This window comes from Adelges cooleyi, unplaced genomic scaffold, assembly GCF_023614345.1.
Source record: "Adelges cooleyi isolate 19-005CV unplaced genomic scaffold, UGA_ACOO_1.1 ACOO_flye_CR_arks_rails_tigmint_CR_PRNA_108, whole genome shotgun sequence".
Taxonomy (NCBI): domain Eukaryota; kingdom Metazoa; phylum Arthropoda; class Insecta; order Hemiptera; family Adelgidae; genus Adelges; species Adelges cooleyi.
Genome location: NW_026095761.1, coordinates 644,896 through 665,018, shown reverse-complemented (window position 1 = coordinate 665,018; position 20,123 = coordinate 644,896). Strand labels below are relative to the sequence as shown.

The following is a 20,123-nucleotide window of genomic DNA, read 5'->3' as shown; positions in this document are numbered from 1 at the left end:
TATTTAAATTTTGATTATAATTAATTTTAAAATAGAAAATGTTATTTTTTAATTCTGAGAATGTCAAAAATGATGATAAAAATCCACATTTGAAAAATTAGGTAAAAGTTAGACTATTTTAAAAGAAATAAAACTTGTGTTTTATTCTTGTAATATCTAATATTTTAATACTACTGAATTATATACCCACTGCCCATTATAATGAGTATTTAGATTGTAGTATTGATAATAAAAAGATAAAATATTATTAATAATTAATAATTAGTATTATAATAATTATTACTAACTAGTTATGGAAATACTACGGAACAATTCACTTATAATTTATAAATTAGAAAAAATATGTTATAAAAAATAAATGGAAAAAAATAAGTATGGTCGAAATGTTGTCTAAACTCATAGGCGCAATTTCCATTTTTAACTTGGGGGGCTGGAATTAAAAAAAAAAAAATATATATATATATATATATATAAGTAAATATATTTTTGTATTTCAAAATTGTATGCATAACCTAATTTTTTTGGGGGGGCTAAGCCCACCCTAGCCCCCCCGTATTTGCGCGTATGTCTAAACTCTAAAACATATTATTTTAATTACAAAAATAACATAGCTGAATAAGATATTAAACATATTCACTCGTGTTACTAGCTAATTAGCTGACAAAATCATTGTATTTTTTACCTCATCATTATAATATATTTAATAAAATTATGACAAATCTAAAAAAAAGATTATCCTGATATCATTAATCATGGTTTAATTGGCAATCCTTTGGTAGTTGTTACTGTGGGTACTACCCGTTTTTTTATTATATTTTTATAGATTATCAATGTATAAATGCTTGCCAAGGTAAATGAAAAATGTCTTACGAAGGATGAGAACATTGTACATGTAAGCGTAAAAATAATATTTAGTAGCATCAGTCAACATCACAAATATAATTTATGATTTTGAAAAAAACCTCATTAATCCTTATTTGTAGACAAATATTATACAGATTGTCACTAGTCGGCAGATAAACACGGATAAATCATCATTATATTATTATTGGCTCAGTTTCTTTGATTATGTATCTTTTATCAGTAGATTACCGGTAAGTATTCCGTACTAAGCACTAATCTCAAATGTGTATATAATAAACTAGATTGCTAACTGGTGATAAGAATTGAAGTCGACGCCGGCCATTTTGTAGGATTTATGTGTGTATAAAATAATATTATGTACATCTCTGCTATCAACGTAACATGCAATTATTGTTATTAACAGTGATAACAGTTTTAAACATGTGATAAGGTTTTAATTCCCACATAGTTGGCGGAAAATAGTAACTTCAATTATCTCTTTTGGCGGAATGTTTAAATTGCTATATACTACTTAAGTTCTGTGCCACTGAATTAACATACTCTTTGGATTCTTCGTCGTTTTTAAAGGTTTCACACCAGTTGTGAGTGTTTTCACACTTCAGTCTTCACAAATAACAAGCGGCCGAATATTTGGCGAATAGACGTGTGAACCCGGCTTAATTAAATAACCCGTATAACTAATACAACGAAGTGATTCATTTATCACCCTACATCTTACATCGAACAGTGAAATTTACTGCAGAGATAACGAACATACGATAATATGTGAATTACATCTATTATACCTCTTTATAGATACAAATAAAAATATTGACCATATTGTGTTTGTTTGGTGTAGTTTAGTTTTTAGGTACAAAATAATATCATTTTTTTTTACAGAATTTTATACCGTTTATCCGTTATTGTGTTTTCATTATTTTATTTTAATCTTTTCGTGTATCGTTTTTCATAAGTTTACCATTTTATCTATTTTTCGTTTATTTTTAATTGTAGATGAAAATTAAAATACAAATGGTAATAATGTAAAATTGTTATACTCAGTATTACGTACCTGGGTACCTAATACATTTCGTACCTGTGTGTGGTACTTTCAAAGAAAAAATATAATGTTTTTAAAATGTATTAAATATTTAAATGTCTAATGGTAACAATGGTTTAATTTTATAGTTCTACGTATGAACCTGTTTCTAGTACCATTACTCCGTTGCATTTGCACGTATACATAAGATGTGATAAGAGAGTGCTCGGATGGTCATTAAAAATAATTGTTTATTAAGTATATTATAGTCACTAGTGTTTACTATTTTTAGTTATTGAAGTAAGTTGTAAGTTTTTCTACCTCATCTCAAGTACTCTTAAGTGGTTTTGGCTACACTATGTGGTAGACAAATACAGCAAGTCACATTAAATGTTAAAAAAGAAACATAATGACAAATGATAAACTCGATAGTTTTTACATTTATATCATTATTTTATAACTTTTACCACAATTAAAAAGTACAATAATCATGTTCGTCTTTAGTCTTAAACATTGCGAGAATAATATTATTATCTTTAATCGTGTTTAGAAGTAAAATTTCTTACCAAAATCAAGAATAATCGCAAGTATTGACATTTTCTCTTTATTAATGAAAAATGAATAAATTATAATATTATATAAATTATAATAATATAATATAATTTAAAAACATAAATACCTATTATAAATTTTGTAATTTTTAAAATTCGAAATTGGCGGGCTAATGTCTAAATGGTATTTGGTAGTTGCAAAATTCAACTAACAGAGAGTGCCACAAAGATGCCTGATTTACTATAACTACTTTAGTGTCCGTTTTATAACATTGTGGGCGATATTGGTCGTTGGCCAACCATATTATCTTTAATCATGGTGATAATATTATTAAATATGGATTTTCATCTGTGATAATATTTTATGTACGTTAAAATGGTATTTAATCTTTATTGGTGTAATAAATATTTTTTTATTGGTTTGTTTTTACGATAAGTTGCTTATCGTTTTTGTGTATTGCAAGTTGCAATAGCAATGGTTTCCTATTTAATTTACATTTTATATCTTCATAAGTTTTAACTTTTAACAGTTTTATATTGTTTTAAACCATTTATTAGTATTATTTGGATAGTTAATAACCGTTTGTGGAATAAATCATACAATATTTAAATGTACGAAAATGAAATGTTAACACCATTGAGCTCTGGTACAGTTCTTAATTAATGGATACATTATTTTGTTGTTTTAAATCAATACGAATGACCTTCTTGTTCAAAATTAACGTATGTATATTATAATATAATTTATAAACGATTTTTTCCATCATTAGTATATTTTGCTTGGATGCATTGACTCAAATCCAAGAGATTAATAAAGTTTTTGTACGACTATGAACTGCTGTGTTTTTCACTCTTTGTTAAGTTACCTGTACACTATATTCTTTCTGCTTACCTATGCAAAAAGTAATGCTAAATACTTATAACTTTTAACTAATGAATTCTACGGATTTATAATTACAGTTTCTAAAATCTGAAAAAAACACTTAAATTTGGTAAAATATGTTTAAAATGAAAAGGTTGTCTGGTATTGTAAATTTATACCAATACAGAAATTAATACTTAAAACCCTTAACCATAAAATAATACACTTTCTGTGTTTACATACTTTGACAACAACATTGAGTCTGTCGTTAGCGCTAAAGATGACAACATTGCTGCCAAAATACCTATACGCAGAGAATGTATTATTTAATGGTTAAGGGTTTTAAATAGGTATTAATTTCTTTATTATGTATAACCATTAGTTGCTCAAGTTTTTTCTAGATTATACCAATAATTGTATATGTTCAATAAATAGTTAGGTAGTGTGTTGTTCTCTTAATAGATAAATATTTTTTTTTAAAAGTGGCCATTGAATTATTATCATTTGTTTGTTAACTTATTTGCTGTTTATTATGAACAAATTAGTAGCGAGAACGTGTTGATATTATCTAGTTCTAATATCTAAAAAGTATTTAAAGAAGATAAAGTAATTAAAAAAATATATTATAAGGTATTTTTCATAATAATGACCTTGACACTAAGTGTTTGCTAATACATTATATTTTATCTTATTGTGTTATAAGATATCTGTTGTACATTTCAGTACTTGTCTAAATAGCTTTACATTTTATACAAATATTTTGCAACAACATACTTTACCAAGTACGGTTATACGTATTAAAATAATATTAATTTTATTATAATTGTATTTGTTTTGCGTAATATTAGGTTCCAGACTTTTGAAAAACTGCTGTCAAAATTGTTGTATACAAAATGAACACTACGAAAAGTCAATGCGTTTTGTTAACCGGCGGCGCTGGGTATGTTGGTAGCCATACAATTATTCCTTTAATTGAATCCGGGTATGAGGTGGTGGTCTTAGATAATTTATCCAATGCATGTAAAGGTATGTAATAGAAAATTGTGTAATATATTTATGAATTTCCAGTAACACAAAGCTTTTTAGTCATTTATTAATTTTGAGTAGTACAATATACCAGTGAAATTAAATAGTATATAATATTATGTATATTATATAAAATATACATGACCAATCAGTGGGACTGTTGGTCGTATGACTTCACTTCAACATTATCATGTTACTATTTTATAGGATTCCAGTTTAGGCGTCCGATGATGTTTCCCTTAAAAACATGCCTTACGAGAAATAAAATGATGCTATGTAGAGTAAAATTGGACTTCCTACAGTACACATTAGACTTTGATTTTTAAAATTCAGTTTTTATAAGTCGAATAAAGAGTTCGTAAACGACTATTTTTTTACATTTCTTTTTAACCTGTTTTTCTCATGTTAATGTAATCAAAAATTAAAGTTCTATTTGTACTATATAAAGTTTTCTTTATTCAAACAATAAATTATCAAAATCGGATTAGGAGGTGTCTTCTCTTTTCTCGCCAAGTCATTTTCACCCCCTAAAATGACTAGGTACAATTCATGTAAAAATGAAATGTACATTAAAAACTATAAGTTTTAAATACGACTACTATAAATAAAAATAAGGGAACAAAATCAAAATTTAAAAAAATTACTTAATTTTGCGGCTTTGTATATGTTGACACCGGGAACTTTTAAAGTAATTGTTTCTGTAGAGGAACAACAAAAAGATATCCATGATAATGTGATCGGTCGCAAATCACTTTCTTGTGTCCTTCAATAGTATAACAGTTAGGTTGCAGTGTATATAATGGGTATAATAACGGAAAGTCAAGTAGGTAACTAAATGTGTCACTAAAAATTAATAATTTAATATTTTGTTTTGGTAAAATATATGTTATGTTCTATTTCAAAAATTAATTCATAAGTACATTTTTTTGTTTTAAACTAAGGACTTGAAGGACAGAAGCCAGTGCCTATAACAAAAGTTGAAGAATTAACAGGCAAAGAAGTAACGTTTTATAATGTCGATCTTTTAAACTCCAATTCGGTTTCTGAAGTTTTTGACAAGGTTTGTGGCTCTGATTTGTTAAGTATAGAATTGAGACAAAATGTTTGTCTTCCAGAGTTTACTTGTAAGTTACCACTTACAAGGCCTTGCTTGTAACTTGCCGTCTTACAAGAGTAATTACATGCGATCAATTATATAAATAATCAGATTTATGATATTTTTGTAACAAGTATTTTTTTTTATTACCATTGATTTTACATTTAAGAACATTAAACTTGTTTTGGTTTTTTCAAGCATGACTTTTGTTGCGTTATTCATTTTGCTGGTTTAAAAGCTGTTGGAGAATCATGTCACATTCCATTAACTTATTACCGAGTGAATGTTTCGGGATCTATAAATCTATTAGAGGTATTAAAACATATTTTAAAACTAATTGTGTAAAACATAATAACACTAAAAAAAACATTTAACAGGTTATGAAAGCGCACAATGTCAAAAAACTAGTATTTTCTTCTTCTTCTACTGTTTACGGCGAGCCCCAATTTTTACCGATTACTGAGGCACATTCTGTCGGTAACAATTTGCTTAATGGATACGCAAAATCAAAATATTACATTGAAGGAATATTGCAAGACTTATGCAACTCCGATAAAGTTAGTACTAAATAATTATTATTTAGTTATAATTATTATTATTATTATTACATTCAACATGGAAATGTTGATAATAAATGACATATGTGAATTGATGTTTATAAGTAGGATTGGAGTGTGATCATTTTACGGTATTTCAATCCAGTTGGAGCACATCCATCGGGAAATTTAGGAGAGGATCCAACAGGGATTCCAAACAATTTGATGCCTTTTGTCGCTCAAGTGGCTGTCGGCAGTCGTCCCTGTTTGCAAGTTTTCGGTAATGATTATGATACGGTTGATGGCACCGGAGTTAGAGACTACTTACATATTATGGACTTGGCCGAAGGGCATGTCAGTGCAGTAAAAAAACTACAAACTAATAATAAGAACGGAGCAGTTGCAATCAATTTGGGGACAGGAAATGGATATTCTGTATTACAAGTAATATTAATATTGTCATAGATTAAATATACTGTAGATGAACATGATTGGACACGCATACAACACAAATATTTTAGTGTGGATTTGAGTCACTGGACAGTGTTTTTCCTCTTTCTAGGATAATGTTCCTAATCACGGTTTTCAACTAGGAAAACTCAAAAAAACCAAATAACACGATTATAAACACATTTATTTTCTGTAAAATAATTTATATTTATATTAAATATTGTTTACCATTTGCAGTTTCATAGAATTATTATCAAATGATTGATCATCGGTGATAGATTATTGTATAAGTGGATAATTTATGAATATGTGTCTTGTGTCGGAAATTGTCTGTGGTTGAAAAAGTGCAAGGGAAATGCTTTTGTCTTCATATAATTATTACTCTTCATATGTTCTTGCGCTGAGCTTTTCAGTGTACTGTATAAACGTGTCTAATCTTTCAATTCTAACTTCTTATAGCTCTATATTTGATTGATAACAAAAATTAAAATATATATATATTTGTAGGTTATAGATATGTTCAGTCAAGTCAGTGGTCGTAAAATCCCATATGAAATCGTTGGACGTCGACAAGGAGATTGCGCTTCATCTTATTGTGACGCATCTTTTGCCAAGGACTATCTAGGATGGGAAGCCAAAAGAACTTTAAAAGAAATGTGCCAGGATACTTGGAAATGGCAATCGTTATATCCTCAAGGGTTTTCTACCTTAAAATAATTACGATTATTAATTAATAGGGAAATTTTATTACCTTCTTTGTTAATTATTTTACAATTATTATTTATTATCATTATTATTGTTATTATTATTATTATTTTGGGAACCTTTAAATTTGTTATGATGCTATAATATATTTTATAGTTAAATATTCTATTATATTGATTGTAGACTTTAACAGCTATGGAACTTAATTTCTTTTAATTTTGTTACCAAATGATACCTTCTAAACAGCTTGTATGGTAATATCTTTGATGTCCATAAGGTTCTTTGGTCCAAAGCAATCTTTGACCGTCTACGGTCTAGGCAATTCGGTAGACACTTGTATTGTCTATGTGCTGTTTGTAAACTCTTATTTTAATATATATGTCTTATATTGCTAAATTGTTAAGTTCTGAAGTTTGTTTGACTTCTTATCTATCTTTCTGATTTTAGCTGTAACTTCTAGTATATTCTTTTTGACTACCCATTGCATGATCATCTACATTCAAAAATTGTAAAACTAATTCAATATGCCCTGACTAATCGTTGTGCATTGAATGACCTCTCAGAAAGTATTTTTATAATCGACAGAAAACAAAAATAGGTGTAGATTTAGAAGTAGAAAAATAGAATAGACCAGATAATAAATTATAACTTAATTTATTTGGTAAGTATTTATTTTATTGGCAGAGAAGTAATGGACATATTATAATAATAACTCAAGCAAAACGTGTTATATGGAATAAGTTATTAATAGAACAGGCACGTGCAAAAACGATGATTAAGAAAGAAATATATTAAAACAAATTATATCAAATAATACACAAAATATTAGAAATATTTATTTTCAGTCATAACAAAATAAATGTATTTTGATATGTTTTCAGTATGTGAAACGGAGCAGTGATATTTCAGTTTTGTAGTTTAATGTGTTATCAATTGTACACATAAAATATGACATAAAAAACGTATTTAAATAGAGATATATAATATAAACCCGTGTATGTAGTATTTCAAATAGATTAGAAAAAAAGTATTTAAAAAAAAATACCAAATTTGTAAGTTTAATACAAATGCAAACTTCACAAATAGACACAATAGGGACGTAGTGGATGGTAATTACTTACCTACTTACAATTAGTATAGAATCTCAATAAAGTTATGAAATTAATAATTTATTTTGCTCGTAGGTATTTGTTTGGTTTAACATGAATTATACACAACGATGAACAATTTTTTAAACATTACTTAACAAATTCAGTTTGCTAACAACATATAATTAAAAATATATAAAATAAGAAAGTAAAAATGACTAATTAGTTATTCTTTCCATGGAGAAAAATCAAACTGATACAGGTCACAGCTATACTTGATACTAGACAACCACCTAAAAGCCACCGTAAAAAATATCAATTAATTAGGTAAATATTGTTTTCAACTTGAGTAGAATAACAATTACTTGGAGTCGACGAATCTAAATGTCTCTTTCTGAAGATGATCCAAAAGTGACGTTTTACATATGATATGGCTGAAAGTAATCTGCTCTAATGCTTTGATTTGTTCTGTGAGTGTGTCGATTAATTATTTGAATTAAAAAAACAAAAATAATTCTTAGTGTTGCTATATTAGATATATTTGTATAGGTACCTTTGGTGAAGCTACCGGGATGTCCTTCGACGTCATAGAAGAATCGATCGCCGAACTTTAACCTATAAAAGTTATCAGCTATAACGCAAGCAACCGATGGGCCAACCATGGATTTATTTTGAGGTTTTTCCAAAAGAGCTCCAATAAGATAATCAATATCATCAACGCTAGTGTAGAGTTCTTTAAGGGTATCGATATCCTAAATATTTTACAGCATAAACAATACAGTTAAACGGAAATTCCACATTAAATTAAATCGGTTAATTACCTTTTTCGAGATTAAGTCAGACAAATCTTCAAATGTGTTTGCTACTTCCAGTCCGCATAGCTTTCTCATTTTATTGTAAGGGGGTAAACCGTTGTCGCGTCCTCTTTGAATGTCGTACGACATCAAATCAAAACCAGAGTTTTTATTTTTATTTGGAATTTGAAACACGATATTTGTTATCTACGCATGTTTAACAAAATATAATGTATATATAATATTGAATGTGTCTAGCACAATTTTACAAATATTCTGATAATATTATATTTACTAAATTATTGTACGATGGTTGCGGTGCTCGACCTGGAGATTCCATAAAACCTCTTAAAATATAATCGAAATTTCCTAGAAGTATGTCGGGTGCTTGCATGATTGTAGAAGGTTCTATTTCCCTTATAATCGAGTAATTCTTCGATATAAAACTGAAAATTAGTAAAAATACATTCGAAACAATGATAAATATTCGATAATACCTATTATTCTGTTATATTATCTACGGCGATATAAATAAAATATGCAAATAAAGAGTGTAACCAAAATAAAAATGTATTTTTAAAACAAAAAATCTGATAAACGATTTAAACGTTTGGTCAACTTTCATTATAAATCCATAATTCCAATCGCCCCATCCCACTATGAGTAATACTTAGTGAATAGTGTGTGCATTCATCATATTGCTCTCTTGTAATACCTACTTGAATTTAGCAGGTATAATGTTGTGGACTGCTCGAAACGCACCACTTGTCATTTCTTGCGACATAGCTGGGTTTAAGGTTGGATCGTACACCGTTTTATTGTTTAATCCAAAATATTCCATATAGAAATCACCTAAAAAATACCGCGAATGCTTTAGATTATTTTTCCAACAATATGTTACCGACTTGATAATTTACATAAAAGATAGATTTTATTTAACATTAAAATCGTATAAACACTATAGTCAACAGAATGCATAAAAAACAATTGTGTATTCACCCAAGAGGATGGGCAAATAGTCTCTGTATGTTATAATTTGTATGATTGCTCCTAAAATTCTGCGCGTTTCTTGATATATTGTCTCGTCTGACCACAGTGGATTTACGGTTTGCAATTCGTTGGCTACGTAGTTATGAAATCTCAAAAATAAATTTTGAAACAAAGAAATTGCTACGTTTTGATTGGCATTAACGTCGCCTATTATAAAAAAAAAGAAACCGCGTTTATTATTATGTATCCCGATCGACTATTTGTAAGGTAATAAACCTGTACTTACCGGCAAGGAATTGCACATTAGATACCGCAATTGGACCCTTTGCGAACGGTGAATTCTCATCTTGTGGACAATATTCCTCACCATCTATAATTCTAGATCTAAGCTTGCCGTTTTGAAATTCTCTTAGTTCGTTGACTTTCAATTGGTCCGATCCATAGATGTGCGATGCATCTATATAATGTGTGTTCTTGTTTAACTTTAAAAAGAAATGCGTTTTTTTAAATTTACACTCATATATTCACAGAAAATGTCCAGTGTATGTTTTTCGTTGATACATAATAGTTAATGTAATGTTTATTGAACAAATAATTTTTTAATAAAACAATATTTATTGATTTTTTTTTTTTTTTTTGCTACCTATAAAGTAAACGCTAATTAACTTATATGTTATTATACGAGTACACTGTTCAATAACTTACAATAGTTGTAGGCACTAATGGACAGCTAAAATTTGCAGAAGTCAACGACCGCACAAATTTGAAAAGCGATACGTTGTATTTACCGTACGTAGGATCGTCCTTGGATATTTTTACAATATAAGCACATTCTGGTGGAATTTTGGATTTATCCTCATTGAAACACTGGTCTAAATGAACTGAACACATCAATAGAATTAACAAAAATGTTTAAATTCATAAAAATATATCACGTTATGATATTTAAATGTATTGTTCTTACACACAATATCATTGAATTAAAAGTATTTTCACAGCAAATAACTTTGGTTTATGTATTAATGCCAACGCTATAACTTGACAGCAAGGATAATAGAGATTTTTTGCATAACTATGTACGCAAACCAATAAAGTACAATTCTTATTGACATCGTCATCTCATACAGATGTAATCATAGTACACAACCTGTACCGTCTGAAGGATAAATGCTAGCAAGTCGCCATTTGGGTTACGTTCTAGCTGGCAGAATGTCAAAATATAATATTAAAAATTCGACAAATTTCGATTTTTACCTATAGATATGCAAACCATTTTTAGAAATATTAAGGACATATTATAACCTATACTAATGGATGACCGCAATCATGTAGAGGGATAAAAAATGTATACCCAAATTATTTGATGACTTTAAAATGATTGTCTGACTGAAAGTTTCGAAAATTGTGCTATGCTCGGTCTGGACAAATAATATTATACTCTCGAATTTTAAGTGATTATTTTTGCTGAGAGCTAATTATTTCTATACTATACGTACTGGGTGTGGATTTTCCTCGGATGTCATCAGGATAGAATGACATATCGTGGGTTATGAATTGTCCCCAGGGTACTAATAATTGGTTGTTCTCTCCGTCGAAATACGGCACTTCTCTTGCATAGAACAACTTGACGCCAACCGACCTAGCACTGGGCAATGGTTTTCCATCGGCTTGCAGTCTAAACTCGTATTTTCCTAAAAAAAAGTTGACTATTATAGCATTTTTATGATATTAGTTATCACCTAGTTAATTGTATTCAACATGCATTAAAATGTCATTTTGTTTTTTTTAAATTATAACTGTTGCTAATAATAGTTATTAGTTAATATTATGTCTTATTTTGTTCAATTAGCTCCAAATATAGTAGATTCTTTTTTTTTTTTATCCCCTACGACATGGTATTGCATTTAAATAAAAAATTGAAAATAATAACAATGTACCGTCACTGAATACAGCGTTGCCAAGTCTATAAAACGGTGTCAATGCTGCTCCCCAATTGGGACGGGCCAAGTTGTTACACGACCCATTGAAAGTTCTGTACTTTGCATTTGGATCACAAGTTACTTTTGGAGCACATTGTTTAAAGTAATCGCCATTGGTAGTGGCTTGACTGTTCAATCTGGATACCGGCACTAAAGTTTCACTGACATTCTAATTTAACAAATAAGCATAATTGCTAATAATGCAACAACCAGTTGACAAGTGTTAAGGAAAATATTCCAAGTATATTACATTATTTGTCGTTGACGATTTTAGCCAATGATTTACTAAATATCCTAGAAGAACGACATGAGCGAGTACAAAAAGTATTAAAAAAGTACTTTTTGCCTTCCCATAACATGTTGATTGTTTGCCTTTTAAGAGTGGTCTGAAATATTAACAAAAAGCGATTATATAGTCGTTTAAATGAAAAATACACATTTTTTTCTTCAACATTTTCATCACATAGCGATAGTTAAAAAAAAAAAAATATTTGTATTAACAGTTAAAGTAATTAGCTTATGTAAAGTTAGTTTTTAGCTGACAATAGTTGTGTTAATAAAAATTAAATAATTAAAATATAATGGAAAGTCGCCCACTAAAAAATAATTGTTTGAGAAAGAGATAAATAACTGTATTCAAATTATAGAAATGTTAAAAATCACGTGATATAATAATAAAATATAGACATTTAAAATAATAATTAATATTTAATACAAATTTGGCTGTGGTGATATATTTTAAGTGTTGAGAACAAATGGGTACAAGTAATCTTTTTTTCAAAAATAATTTTTTTTAACATACAAATATTGTCAATGACTTCTCTTTTTATGTTTATTTTATAATTTTTTACAGATATATTGAAAAATAACTAACAAAAATTGCTCTTCTGTAACTTTTTTTTTTTGAATACTTAAGCTATTTTAGTTTGCATTAACTTCATTTAGCAAACACTGCAAGGAAAATTTAGGAAAAACTGTATTAAATAATTATTTTAAAATTTATTATGTTTTTAAGTATACCTATATTAAAATAATTGATCTATTATCAAAAGAAGTAACTTGTGTATAATAATTATTTTGTTTCGCTATTATTACATCATCAGATTACGTAATGACATTATTACGGCTATCAATAAATTGTCAGTACAGTCTATTGGGAAAACACTATTAAACTAAGAATAACTTCAACTAAATCACCAACACAAACCATTATTATTTTATGTTATCAAAGTATTGAAGGATTTTAAGTATGGAAGTCAGGGCTGTGTTAAGGAAGCATACAGATTAAGACTTGTCAAATGTATTATGCCGAAAAAGTATGGTGGAAAATTTAGTGGCTGAAGGGCGGCAAAAACTATACTAACTATATCATATATTCATATGTACATATTAACTTATATGGAGTACCTCCATTGGGTGACTCTCCACTCAAGTTAATTCATGTTATTATTATTGTTAGCTATAATAATCATCGTAAAAAAATATTGCTTACAGATAATATTATAATTAGTGTTTAATAAAAAAAAAAACCATTTTAATTTGGACATCGTTGGAATACGTGTTGTATTGTTTACTTCTATTAAAATATGATAATAGAATGATACAAATTATCACGACAAACTAAATTTACTTTGTCATGCAAATTATCATATACCTACAAATTTCACATTATATTATCATGGTGATACGTTCACAAGGAAAACACATGTTTTTTACCTGTCAAACTGGTATAAATTTTACTAACGCATTGGACATGGTAAACTTCAATCGAGATGGACATTGGTAGTTACTTTAAATTGCACAACATATAATATGACTTCAGCTAACTAAATAAAAATTGGCAATAGTCGTTAAATTTGAAATCCTCGAGAACAGTACTCGTTAAGTATATAATATAATTGTAAAATTGTAAAAACCTAATACAATTAAAACACAATAAAATTGAACAATCATTTATACATTATGATTATAATAAATGATATTGTATAAATCCTACATCAATAAATTCAGTATTTTTAGGTAAAAAGATTATAAATAAACATGGACTTAAGGGGATTGAAAGTGGGCGGTTCTCGAGAAGTTTTATTTGAGCAATATTTAAGAAAAAATTTGGTTTAATAAATCTCGACCATGTAAATTTGTTTTTAGATTAATCTGTATGAACCTTCGAGGTATAATTTTTAACTTACTCAAAACGAGACCGCTGAAGTATATTACAGCCGCTTCCAATCGAAACTGAGTTCAAGCTAAAAACAACTTATCACGCAGCTATTATTTGATAACCTCCCTGGTAACCTGCCCAGATATCTCAAAAGAAAATGATTCCGTGACTCAAGACATTATTTTTGTTTTATACACAAACGAGGTGCTCCTAATATTGGGTTATCTCCTCGTGTTAATCGTGTACATATTTTGTTGTAAATAGTTAAAAAAAAAATACTTATTGTAAACAAATTTACAAGTATAAGTAAAAAGCTTTTTTGGTAGTAAGAAAAATGCTTTAGTTGCGACAATATTGTGAGACCTTTGGCTGGTCCAATTTCAATTCTGTACAAGTATAATAATCTGTTAGCCTCTTTACTGGGTTATGTTGAAAACCAACATTTCATTAAACATTTTTTGTTTTTTTGTAATAATTAAATAATTAAAAATGAAAACGTTTCAATGTTTAAAAGCAATTGTTTTACATAAAATAATCAATAAATAAAAAAAATCCGTTTCCAACATATCCTAGTGAAAGCCTAGCCAAAGAGTTCGTATATCTTTACAGAATTAAAATCGGATCATCCTAAGTAGTCATTATTTTGGTTTAAAACGTCCAAAAAACAAAACCGTTTTCAATCCTCTTAAGATTTGTTAATAAAAAGCAATATACAAGCAAAGGAGAATTCAACAAAACATTATCATACAAATAAATAATTATTGTAAATTTTGTTAAATGTTTTTTATGTTTAAGTGTAGAGTCAAATGAGGTAGTTGAAAACAAGTGCTAAAAATGTAATTGTTTTTTTTTTTTTTTGTTAATTGAAAGAATAATATTTGAATTTTAATGGTAGATACAATAACATCATATAAATAATATGATTGGCTAAAAGTAAAAAGTGTCATTATTTGCCCCCACTTGACCCTAGTGGGTATATGTTTATATTATAACTAAACAATTAATGTAGGGTTGAAGAAAAAACTATAGTGTAATTTGATTTTGTTTGTTATTTAAATAAAAACGTTGAATAATTACTTGGACTCGTTTTCTTCGGCTTTATCAACTTGTCTGAAAAACCTCACCATGGCTGTTGTTATCTCCTCGGGAATTGAACACTACACTGTGGTTAGTGCGATCACTAAATGCCAGACTGGTTTAGGCGTTTGAACATAATATCCTACCACAGCAGTGGATCTTCATTGTGCATACTACTCTTGGCTCGCTTACAATATTAGTAGACTGTATATTATACCGGGTGATTCTTTTAACGCCCTACACTAGTTTACTATTTAAATAATTGAAATTTTGTAGTGTTTATTTTTGAAAACATAATCATTTATGTTACTATACATTATTACCAAATATTTACCTTTTTTTAATATTTTCTAGAGCTTTAAAAACTACAAAGTATAAATTATTTTTAGAAGAAACTAGTGTAGGGCCTAAAAAATTACACTTATTATTTTGAATACTATTGTTTCGTACAATAAGTATGTGTATACTTTTGTTAATATTGTCCGTTGAAATCCAATTAATAAAATATTATTATTATATAATCGAGCAACCAAAGAAATATTTTATATTATTGCACAACTCAGTGAAACATACTACATAAATATATAATAATACCCATCGGTGATACTGGTTTTCGACAATGCGGGTATAAGACTTCATACTCAACCTTTGCCAATTGATCACAAATGAGAAAATCAAATGTAATTTATTGAAATTTTTATTTGAATTTCTTGTTTAGCTCCCCTGTTTGAAAGACTATTGGAATTTTATTTGAAAATCACAATTTTGCGGTTTTAAGAAAAAGCAATATGCAAGATTTTTAACACCAATCTAAAAAATACTAAATTTTAAACATTAAAAATAACTAAAATAATAGTACTTTTAAGGTTGATTGTGGAAAATTACGTAATATATATATTTTATGGGACCTCTACACTAGCATTTTTTAAGGCGCATTGTATGCGCATAGGCATTTTTTCACAAACACTTAACATTAAGCTAACATTTTTAAACATATATATTACCATTGGAAAGACGGATATATTATCATATACATTTTTTTTTCAATTTTTATAACGCATTTAAGATCTGTTTTTGTACAAAAACATATGTTTCTACTTCAAACGTACTGTTTCTAAGAATAGTAATTTTCAAGGCATCGATCGAGGCACAATTTTAAAATTATTTTTAGTTAATTAGCTATTTCAATATAAAAAACTGCAATTTTTAACTTTTTTTAAACTGAAATAATTAGTTAACAAAAAATCATTTTTAAATTTTGCCGCGATCTATGCCTTGAAAATGTTATGAAGAATTCAAATGACTTTTGGTAACTTAAATTGGAGTATTCTTAGGAACAGTACGTTTGAAGTAGAATGAGTTGTTTTCGACCAAAATTACGCAGGTGTAGAGACCCTTTAAGTATCTTCAGAGATACAGTGTAAATGGTTAAGTATGGTTTGAACATTGGAAATTCTTTTCTAAACGTCTAAACAACTTATTGTAAAATCATTATAAAAAAATTGAATTACGTGCCAAAAAAAAAACATCATTAAAGGCTTTAAAAATATCGAAAACTTGTTTTACAACTACTGGAAAGTATCCAACAAAATATGTTTCATTTGCCTGGTGCAAAGACGTCGTGTTTCACATAAAATATTTACTTGGGTTTTATTGGGGAAGGTACCGGCGTGTAAGTCGTTGTTACCTGCATTCCAACGTCGATCACAGAGCTGTCTATCAATATAGTACTGTGACATGAACACTATACATTAGGCATCATATTATAATAATAATAAATAGATGACCACACCATGGCGGCTATTATTAAGTACCCAGAACACTTACTAACACAATTATCTGTGCGTTCATTGATTAACAACTATACACTATATATTTGGTAAACAATAATTACTGTAATAACAATATAAACAACTACAACAGTTGGCCATTTTCAGACATATTGACGAAAGATTTATTAAGAGAAGTGATATGTGAACACTGAGTACTATCACTACTCTTATAATGTGAAATGGGTTTTTAAAATTTGTCAACATCCTGTATAGTGTGTTTATTGTATTTTGTGGTGCGTGAGATTTAGTATTTTATTCTTTCGTTAAAAATCTTTAAAATAATCTGTCTAAAAATTAAAAATACTTATTATTATGTATTTTATTATATTGTATTATTACAATATTTTTATTTGTATGTTACAATGCGAGGTCCCTTGACGCTTATAGGTTCACTTACAGAGAAAACCAGTTTTAACTAACGTTATTTTTCCATGATATATATATAGTATGTCTGATACCGGTTTGGTTAGACTTTATATTTAAAATAAACACATTACTTTGTACATACATATATATATATATATATATATATATACAAACGAGACATAATGATGATTCGTTTTTATTTCTTTCAAAAATTGTACATGAATATTCGGTTAAATTGGTTTGAAACATGCGCTATACTAAAACTATACAAGATAAATCTAAAAGAACAATATATAATTGAAAATATTCGTTTCACAAAAAACAAACGATGTTAATTTAACGAACTAGTAACGCGATGACTGTAGTTGGACTGTTATACAGCCTGAAAGTACAAGTGGGGTAGGCAGTTGTCAGGGGGGGGGAAGGTGGAGTTTAAAAAATATATAAGTGATGCAGAAAGCAAAAAGAGACTTCATTGTAGAAAAGTCGATTTCGAGTAAACCTGAGTATCAATAATTTTGCCTTGGAGTACGTACATTAAGTTGGCCCCCTTGTCCCTACATTATCTTATCAACTTCAAATTAGTGTAAAATTTTTGTAAGTTAATTGTAAATTAGTTATTAGAATATTTAAAAATCATTTTTTTATATAAATTTCATATTAATTTGCGATGTATGTTTAAATAACAATTTTATAAATTTAATTGTATAGAATTCAAATGACTTTTTTAACAATATATTCGGCATCAGCTAAGCTCTTGGTCATGGCCGAATTTTTTACGATTTTTAAGTATTAATTTGGACTTTATAATGACAATGGAATATAATATTATAATTAAATGTCGATTAGTTTAACTATTTTATAATCATAGGCGGAACTACAGGGTATAAAGTTATACCGTATGCCCAAGCACACTCTAATATCAAGATCATAAACCATTATTTTGGAAAAATAATCTATAAATCTATAAAAACTCCTACCAAAAATAATATTTTATGTTAAAGATAATTGCAATGCTTTAAAAAAAAACATAAAACTAAGTACGTTTATTGTGCCTACAATCTTCAAAAGTTTCTTTTTAGTTAACAAAAAGTACATAGTATAATACACTAAAGGGAGCTTGTTTAATTTTATGGAGGATGAAAGACAAAGAATATTATAAAAATTGACCCAAACAATTAAGTAAGTAATTATAAGTAAGTTTTTAAAATGTTTAAGTACCTACACTCCATCCGAGACAAACGCAAAACAAAAACAATACTAATATTTAGTATATAATTTGTATGTAAATTTTACGTATTGATTATAGAAATAGATTAGCTAATAATGTGTATATTACAGGTCTGCCAATCATAACAAAACAAATATTTTTGGTTTTATTACTATATGATCTATGATCACTGCATTGGTAGAGATCGGGGGGGGGGGGGCTTGGGATACTTTTTTCCCCCCTCGTTTAACTAACCTGCCTAGTGAGGCATTATTCTGGGTCACCTACACCGTTTATTGTATCAAACAATTTATACACGCTTCATTTAATTACATATTTTCGCCTTACAAACTATAACACACCCCCGTGGGGGTGGAGACCCAATAACAGGACTTCAGATACTTTAAACCTTAAATCTAAAATTACTAATTAGTGCTTTTCAAAATACCTATATTTATTTTTAGTGAGAGATTTGTTGAAACGAAAATAAATGTAGACTACCCTCCAGACGAAGGGTTAAACTTATCTTAATTATCATCTGTCATCATGATTATTACTTTCAATACCATACTTATCGTTATATCAATATTATTACCATTATCAACCTTCTTTATCTTCACAATAATTACACATCACAGTTTTAAACCTTTAAATTAAGATGTTGTAAAAAATTGCCTATACTTTAATCCTTAAAAATGGGCGGTGCGACGCCCTCTTAATACATTATAATATTGTCTACCTGCTACCAGACTTATTACATTTTTTCCCACAGTGTCTTTTCATCTGTTCCTTGGTCTACCGTGTGTTCGCCTCTTGTTTGTAGTTATTACGATTGTCATAACTACCATTTTCATTATTATCATTGTCTTAATCATCATAACTATTGATGTGTATATTAATATCATTAAAATAATATTGATGATTATGATTTTTATGATACAATAAATCAGGTACATGATGTATAATATAATGACGATGATTTAATAATATTGATAAAAATACAGTAATAATAATTATGACTATAATGATGATTGTGATGATAATTTCAATGATAATAACTGTAATTATCATTTTTGTGATATTGCTAATGATGATAATATTATCAGTATGTATATTGAAGTTGATACTTGATAGCAACGATAATAATGATAACTTTTAATTATAATTAAATACCTTATAAATTATAATAATCTTTTATTTTTATTTTGTAAGTGTTTACCGTTTAAATGTATTGGATATATTATACAAACTAATATTGATATATCGTACGGTGCATGTTATTTACTGTATTAGCTACAATTCCTCATAATAAATTAAAAATATTAATAGTTGCTATAGTCTTATATTTTATATTACTTTTAAAACCAGCTTACTTATCAAAAGCAATTTTAATACAACGATATTTGTTGGTATCTAGTACATGAAAACAGAGAAAAATAAAAATAAATTGTTGTAAAACTTGGCATCGAATCTAAATGTTTAGAAACTAATAACCAAAGCTTACGTTCGTATGATATT

General features: G+C 28.0%; 2 protein-coding genes across 6 annotated transcripts; one reads left to right on the top strand and one right to left on the bottom strand.

Moving 5' to 3' along the window:
* The first annotated feature begins 2,781 nt into the window (after positions 1 to 2,781).
* On the top strand, positions 2,782 to 7,298 carry LOC126847341 (UDP-glucose 4-epimerase-like). Of its 5 annotated transcripts, none has more exons than XM_050587487.1 (7): positions 2,782 to 2,799; positions 4,144 to 4,321; positions 5,263 to 5,381; positions 5,616 to 5,729; positions 5,795 to 5,974; positions 6,083 to 6,397; positions 6,911 to 7,298. In XM_050587487.1, exons 2-7 carry the CDS (start codon positions 4,189 to 4,191, stop codon positions 7,118 to 7,120), a joined length of 1,071 nt encoding a protein of 356 aa, XP_050443444.1. In that variant the 5' UTR covers positions 2,782 to 2,799; positions 4,144 to 4,188; the 3' UTR covers positions 7,121 to 7,298. The 5 variants fall into 5 exon arrangements, with proteins under 5 accessions (XP_050443444.1, XP_050443443.1, XP_050443442.1 ...); XM_050587486.1 differs by lacking the exon at positions 2,782 to 2,799 and adding an exon at positions 2,884 to 3,045; XM_050587485.1 differs by lacking the exon at positions 2,782 to 2,799 and adding an exon at positions 2,884 to 3,080.
* Positions 7,299 to 8,261: 963 nt separating this feature from the next.
* Positions 8,262 to 15,332, bottom strand: LOC126847331 (peroxidase-like). The gene is made up of 13 exons (XM_050587471.1): positions 15,198 to 15,332; positions 12,210 to 12,345; positions 11,918 to 12,128; positions 11,477 to 11,671; positions 10,686 to 10,861; positions 10,267 to 10,462; positions 9,990 to 10,187; positions 9,710 to 9,842; positions 9,286 to 9,436; positions 9,018 to 9,197; positions 8,750 to 8,948; positions 8,562 to 8,664; positions 8,262 to 8,489 (listed from the first exon to the last, which is right to left on the bottom strand). Exons 1-13 carry the CDS (start codon positions 15,245 to 15,247, stop codon positions 8,423 to 8,425), a joined length of 1,995 nt encoding a protein of 664 aa, XP_050443428.1. The 5' UTR covers positions 15,248 to 15,332; the 3' UTR covers positions 8,262 to 8,422.
* Between the last annotated feature and the right edge of the window lie 4,791 nt (positions 15,333 to 20,123).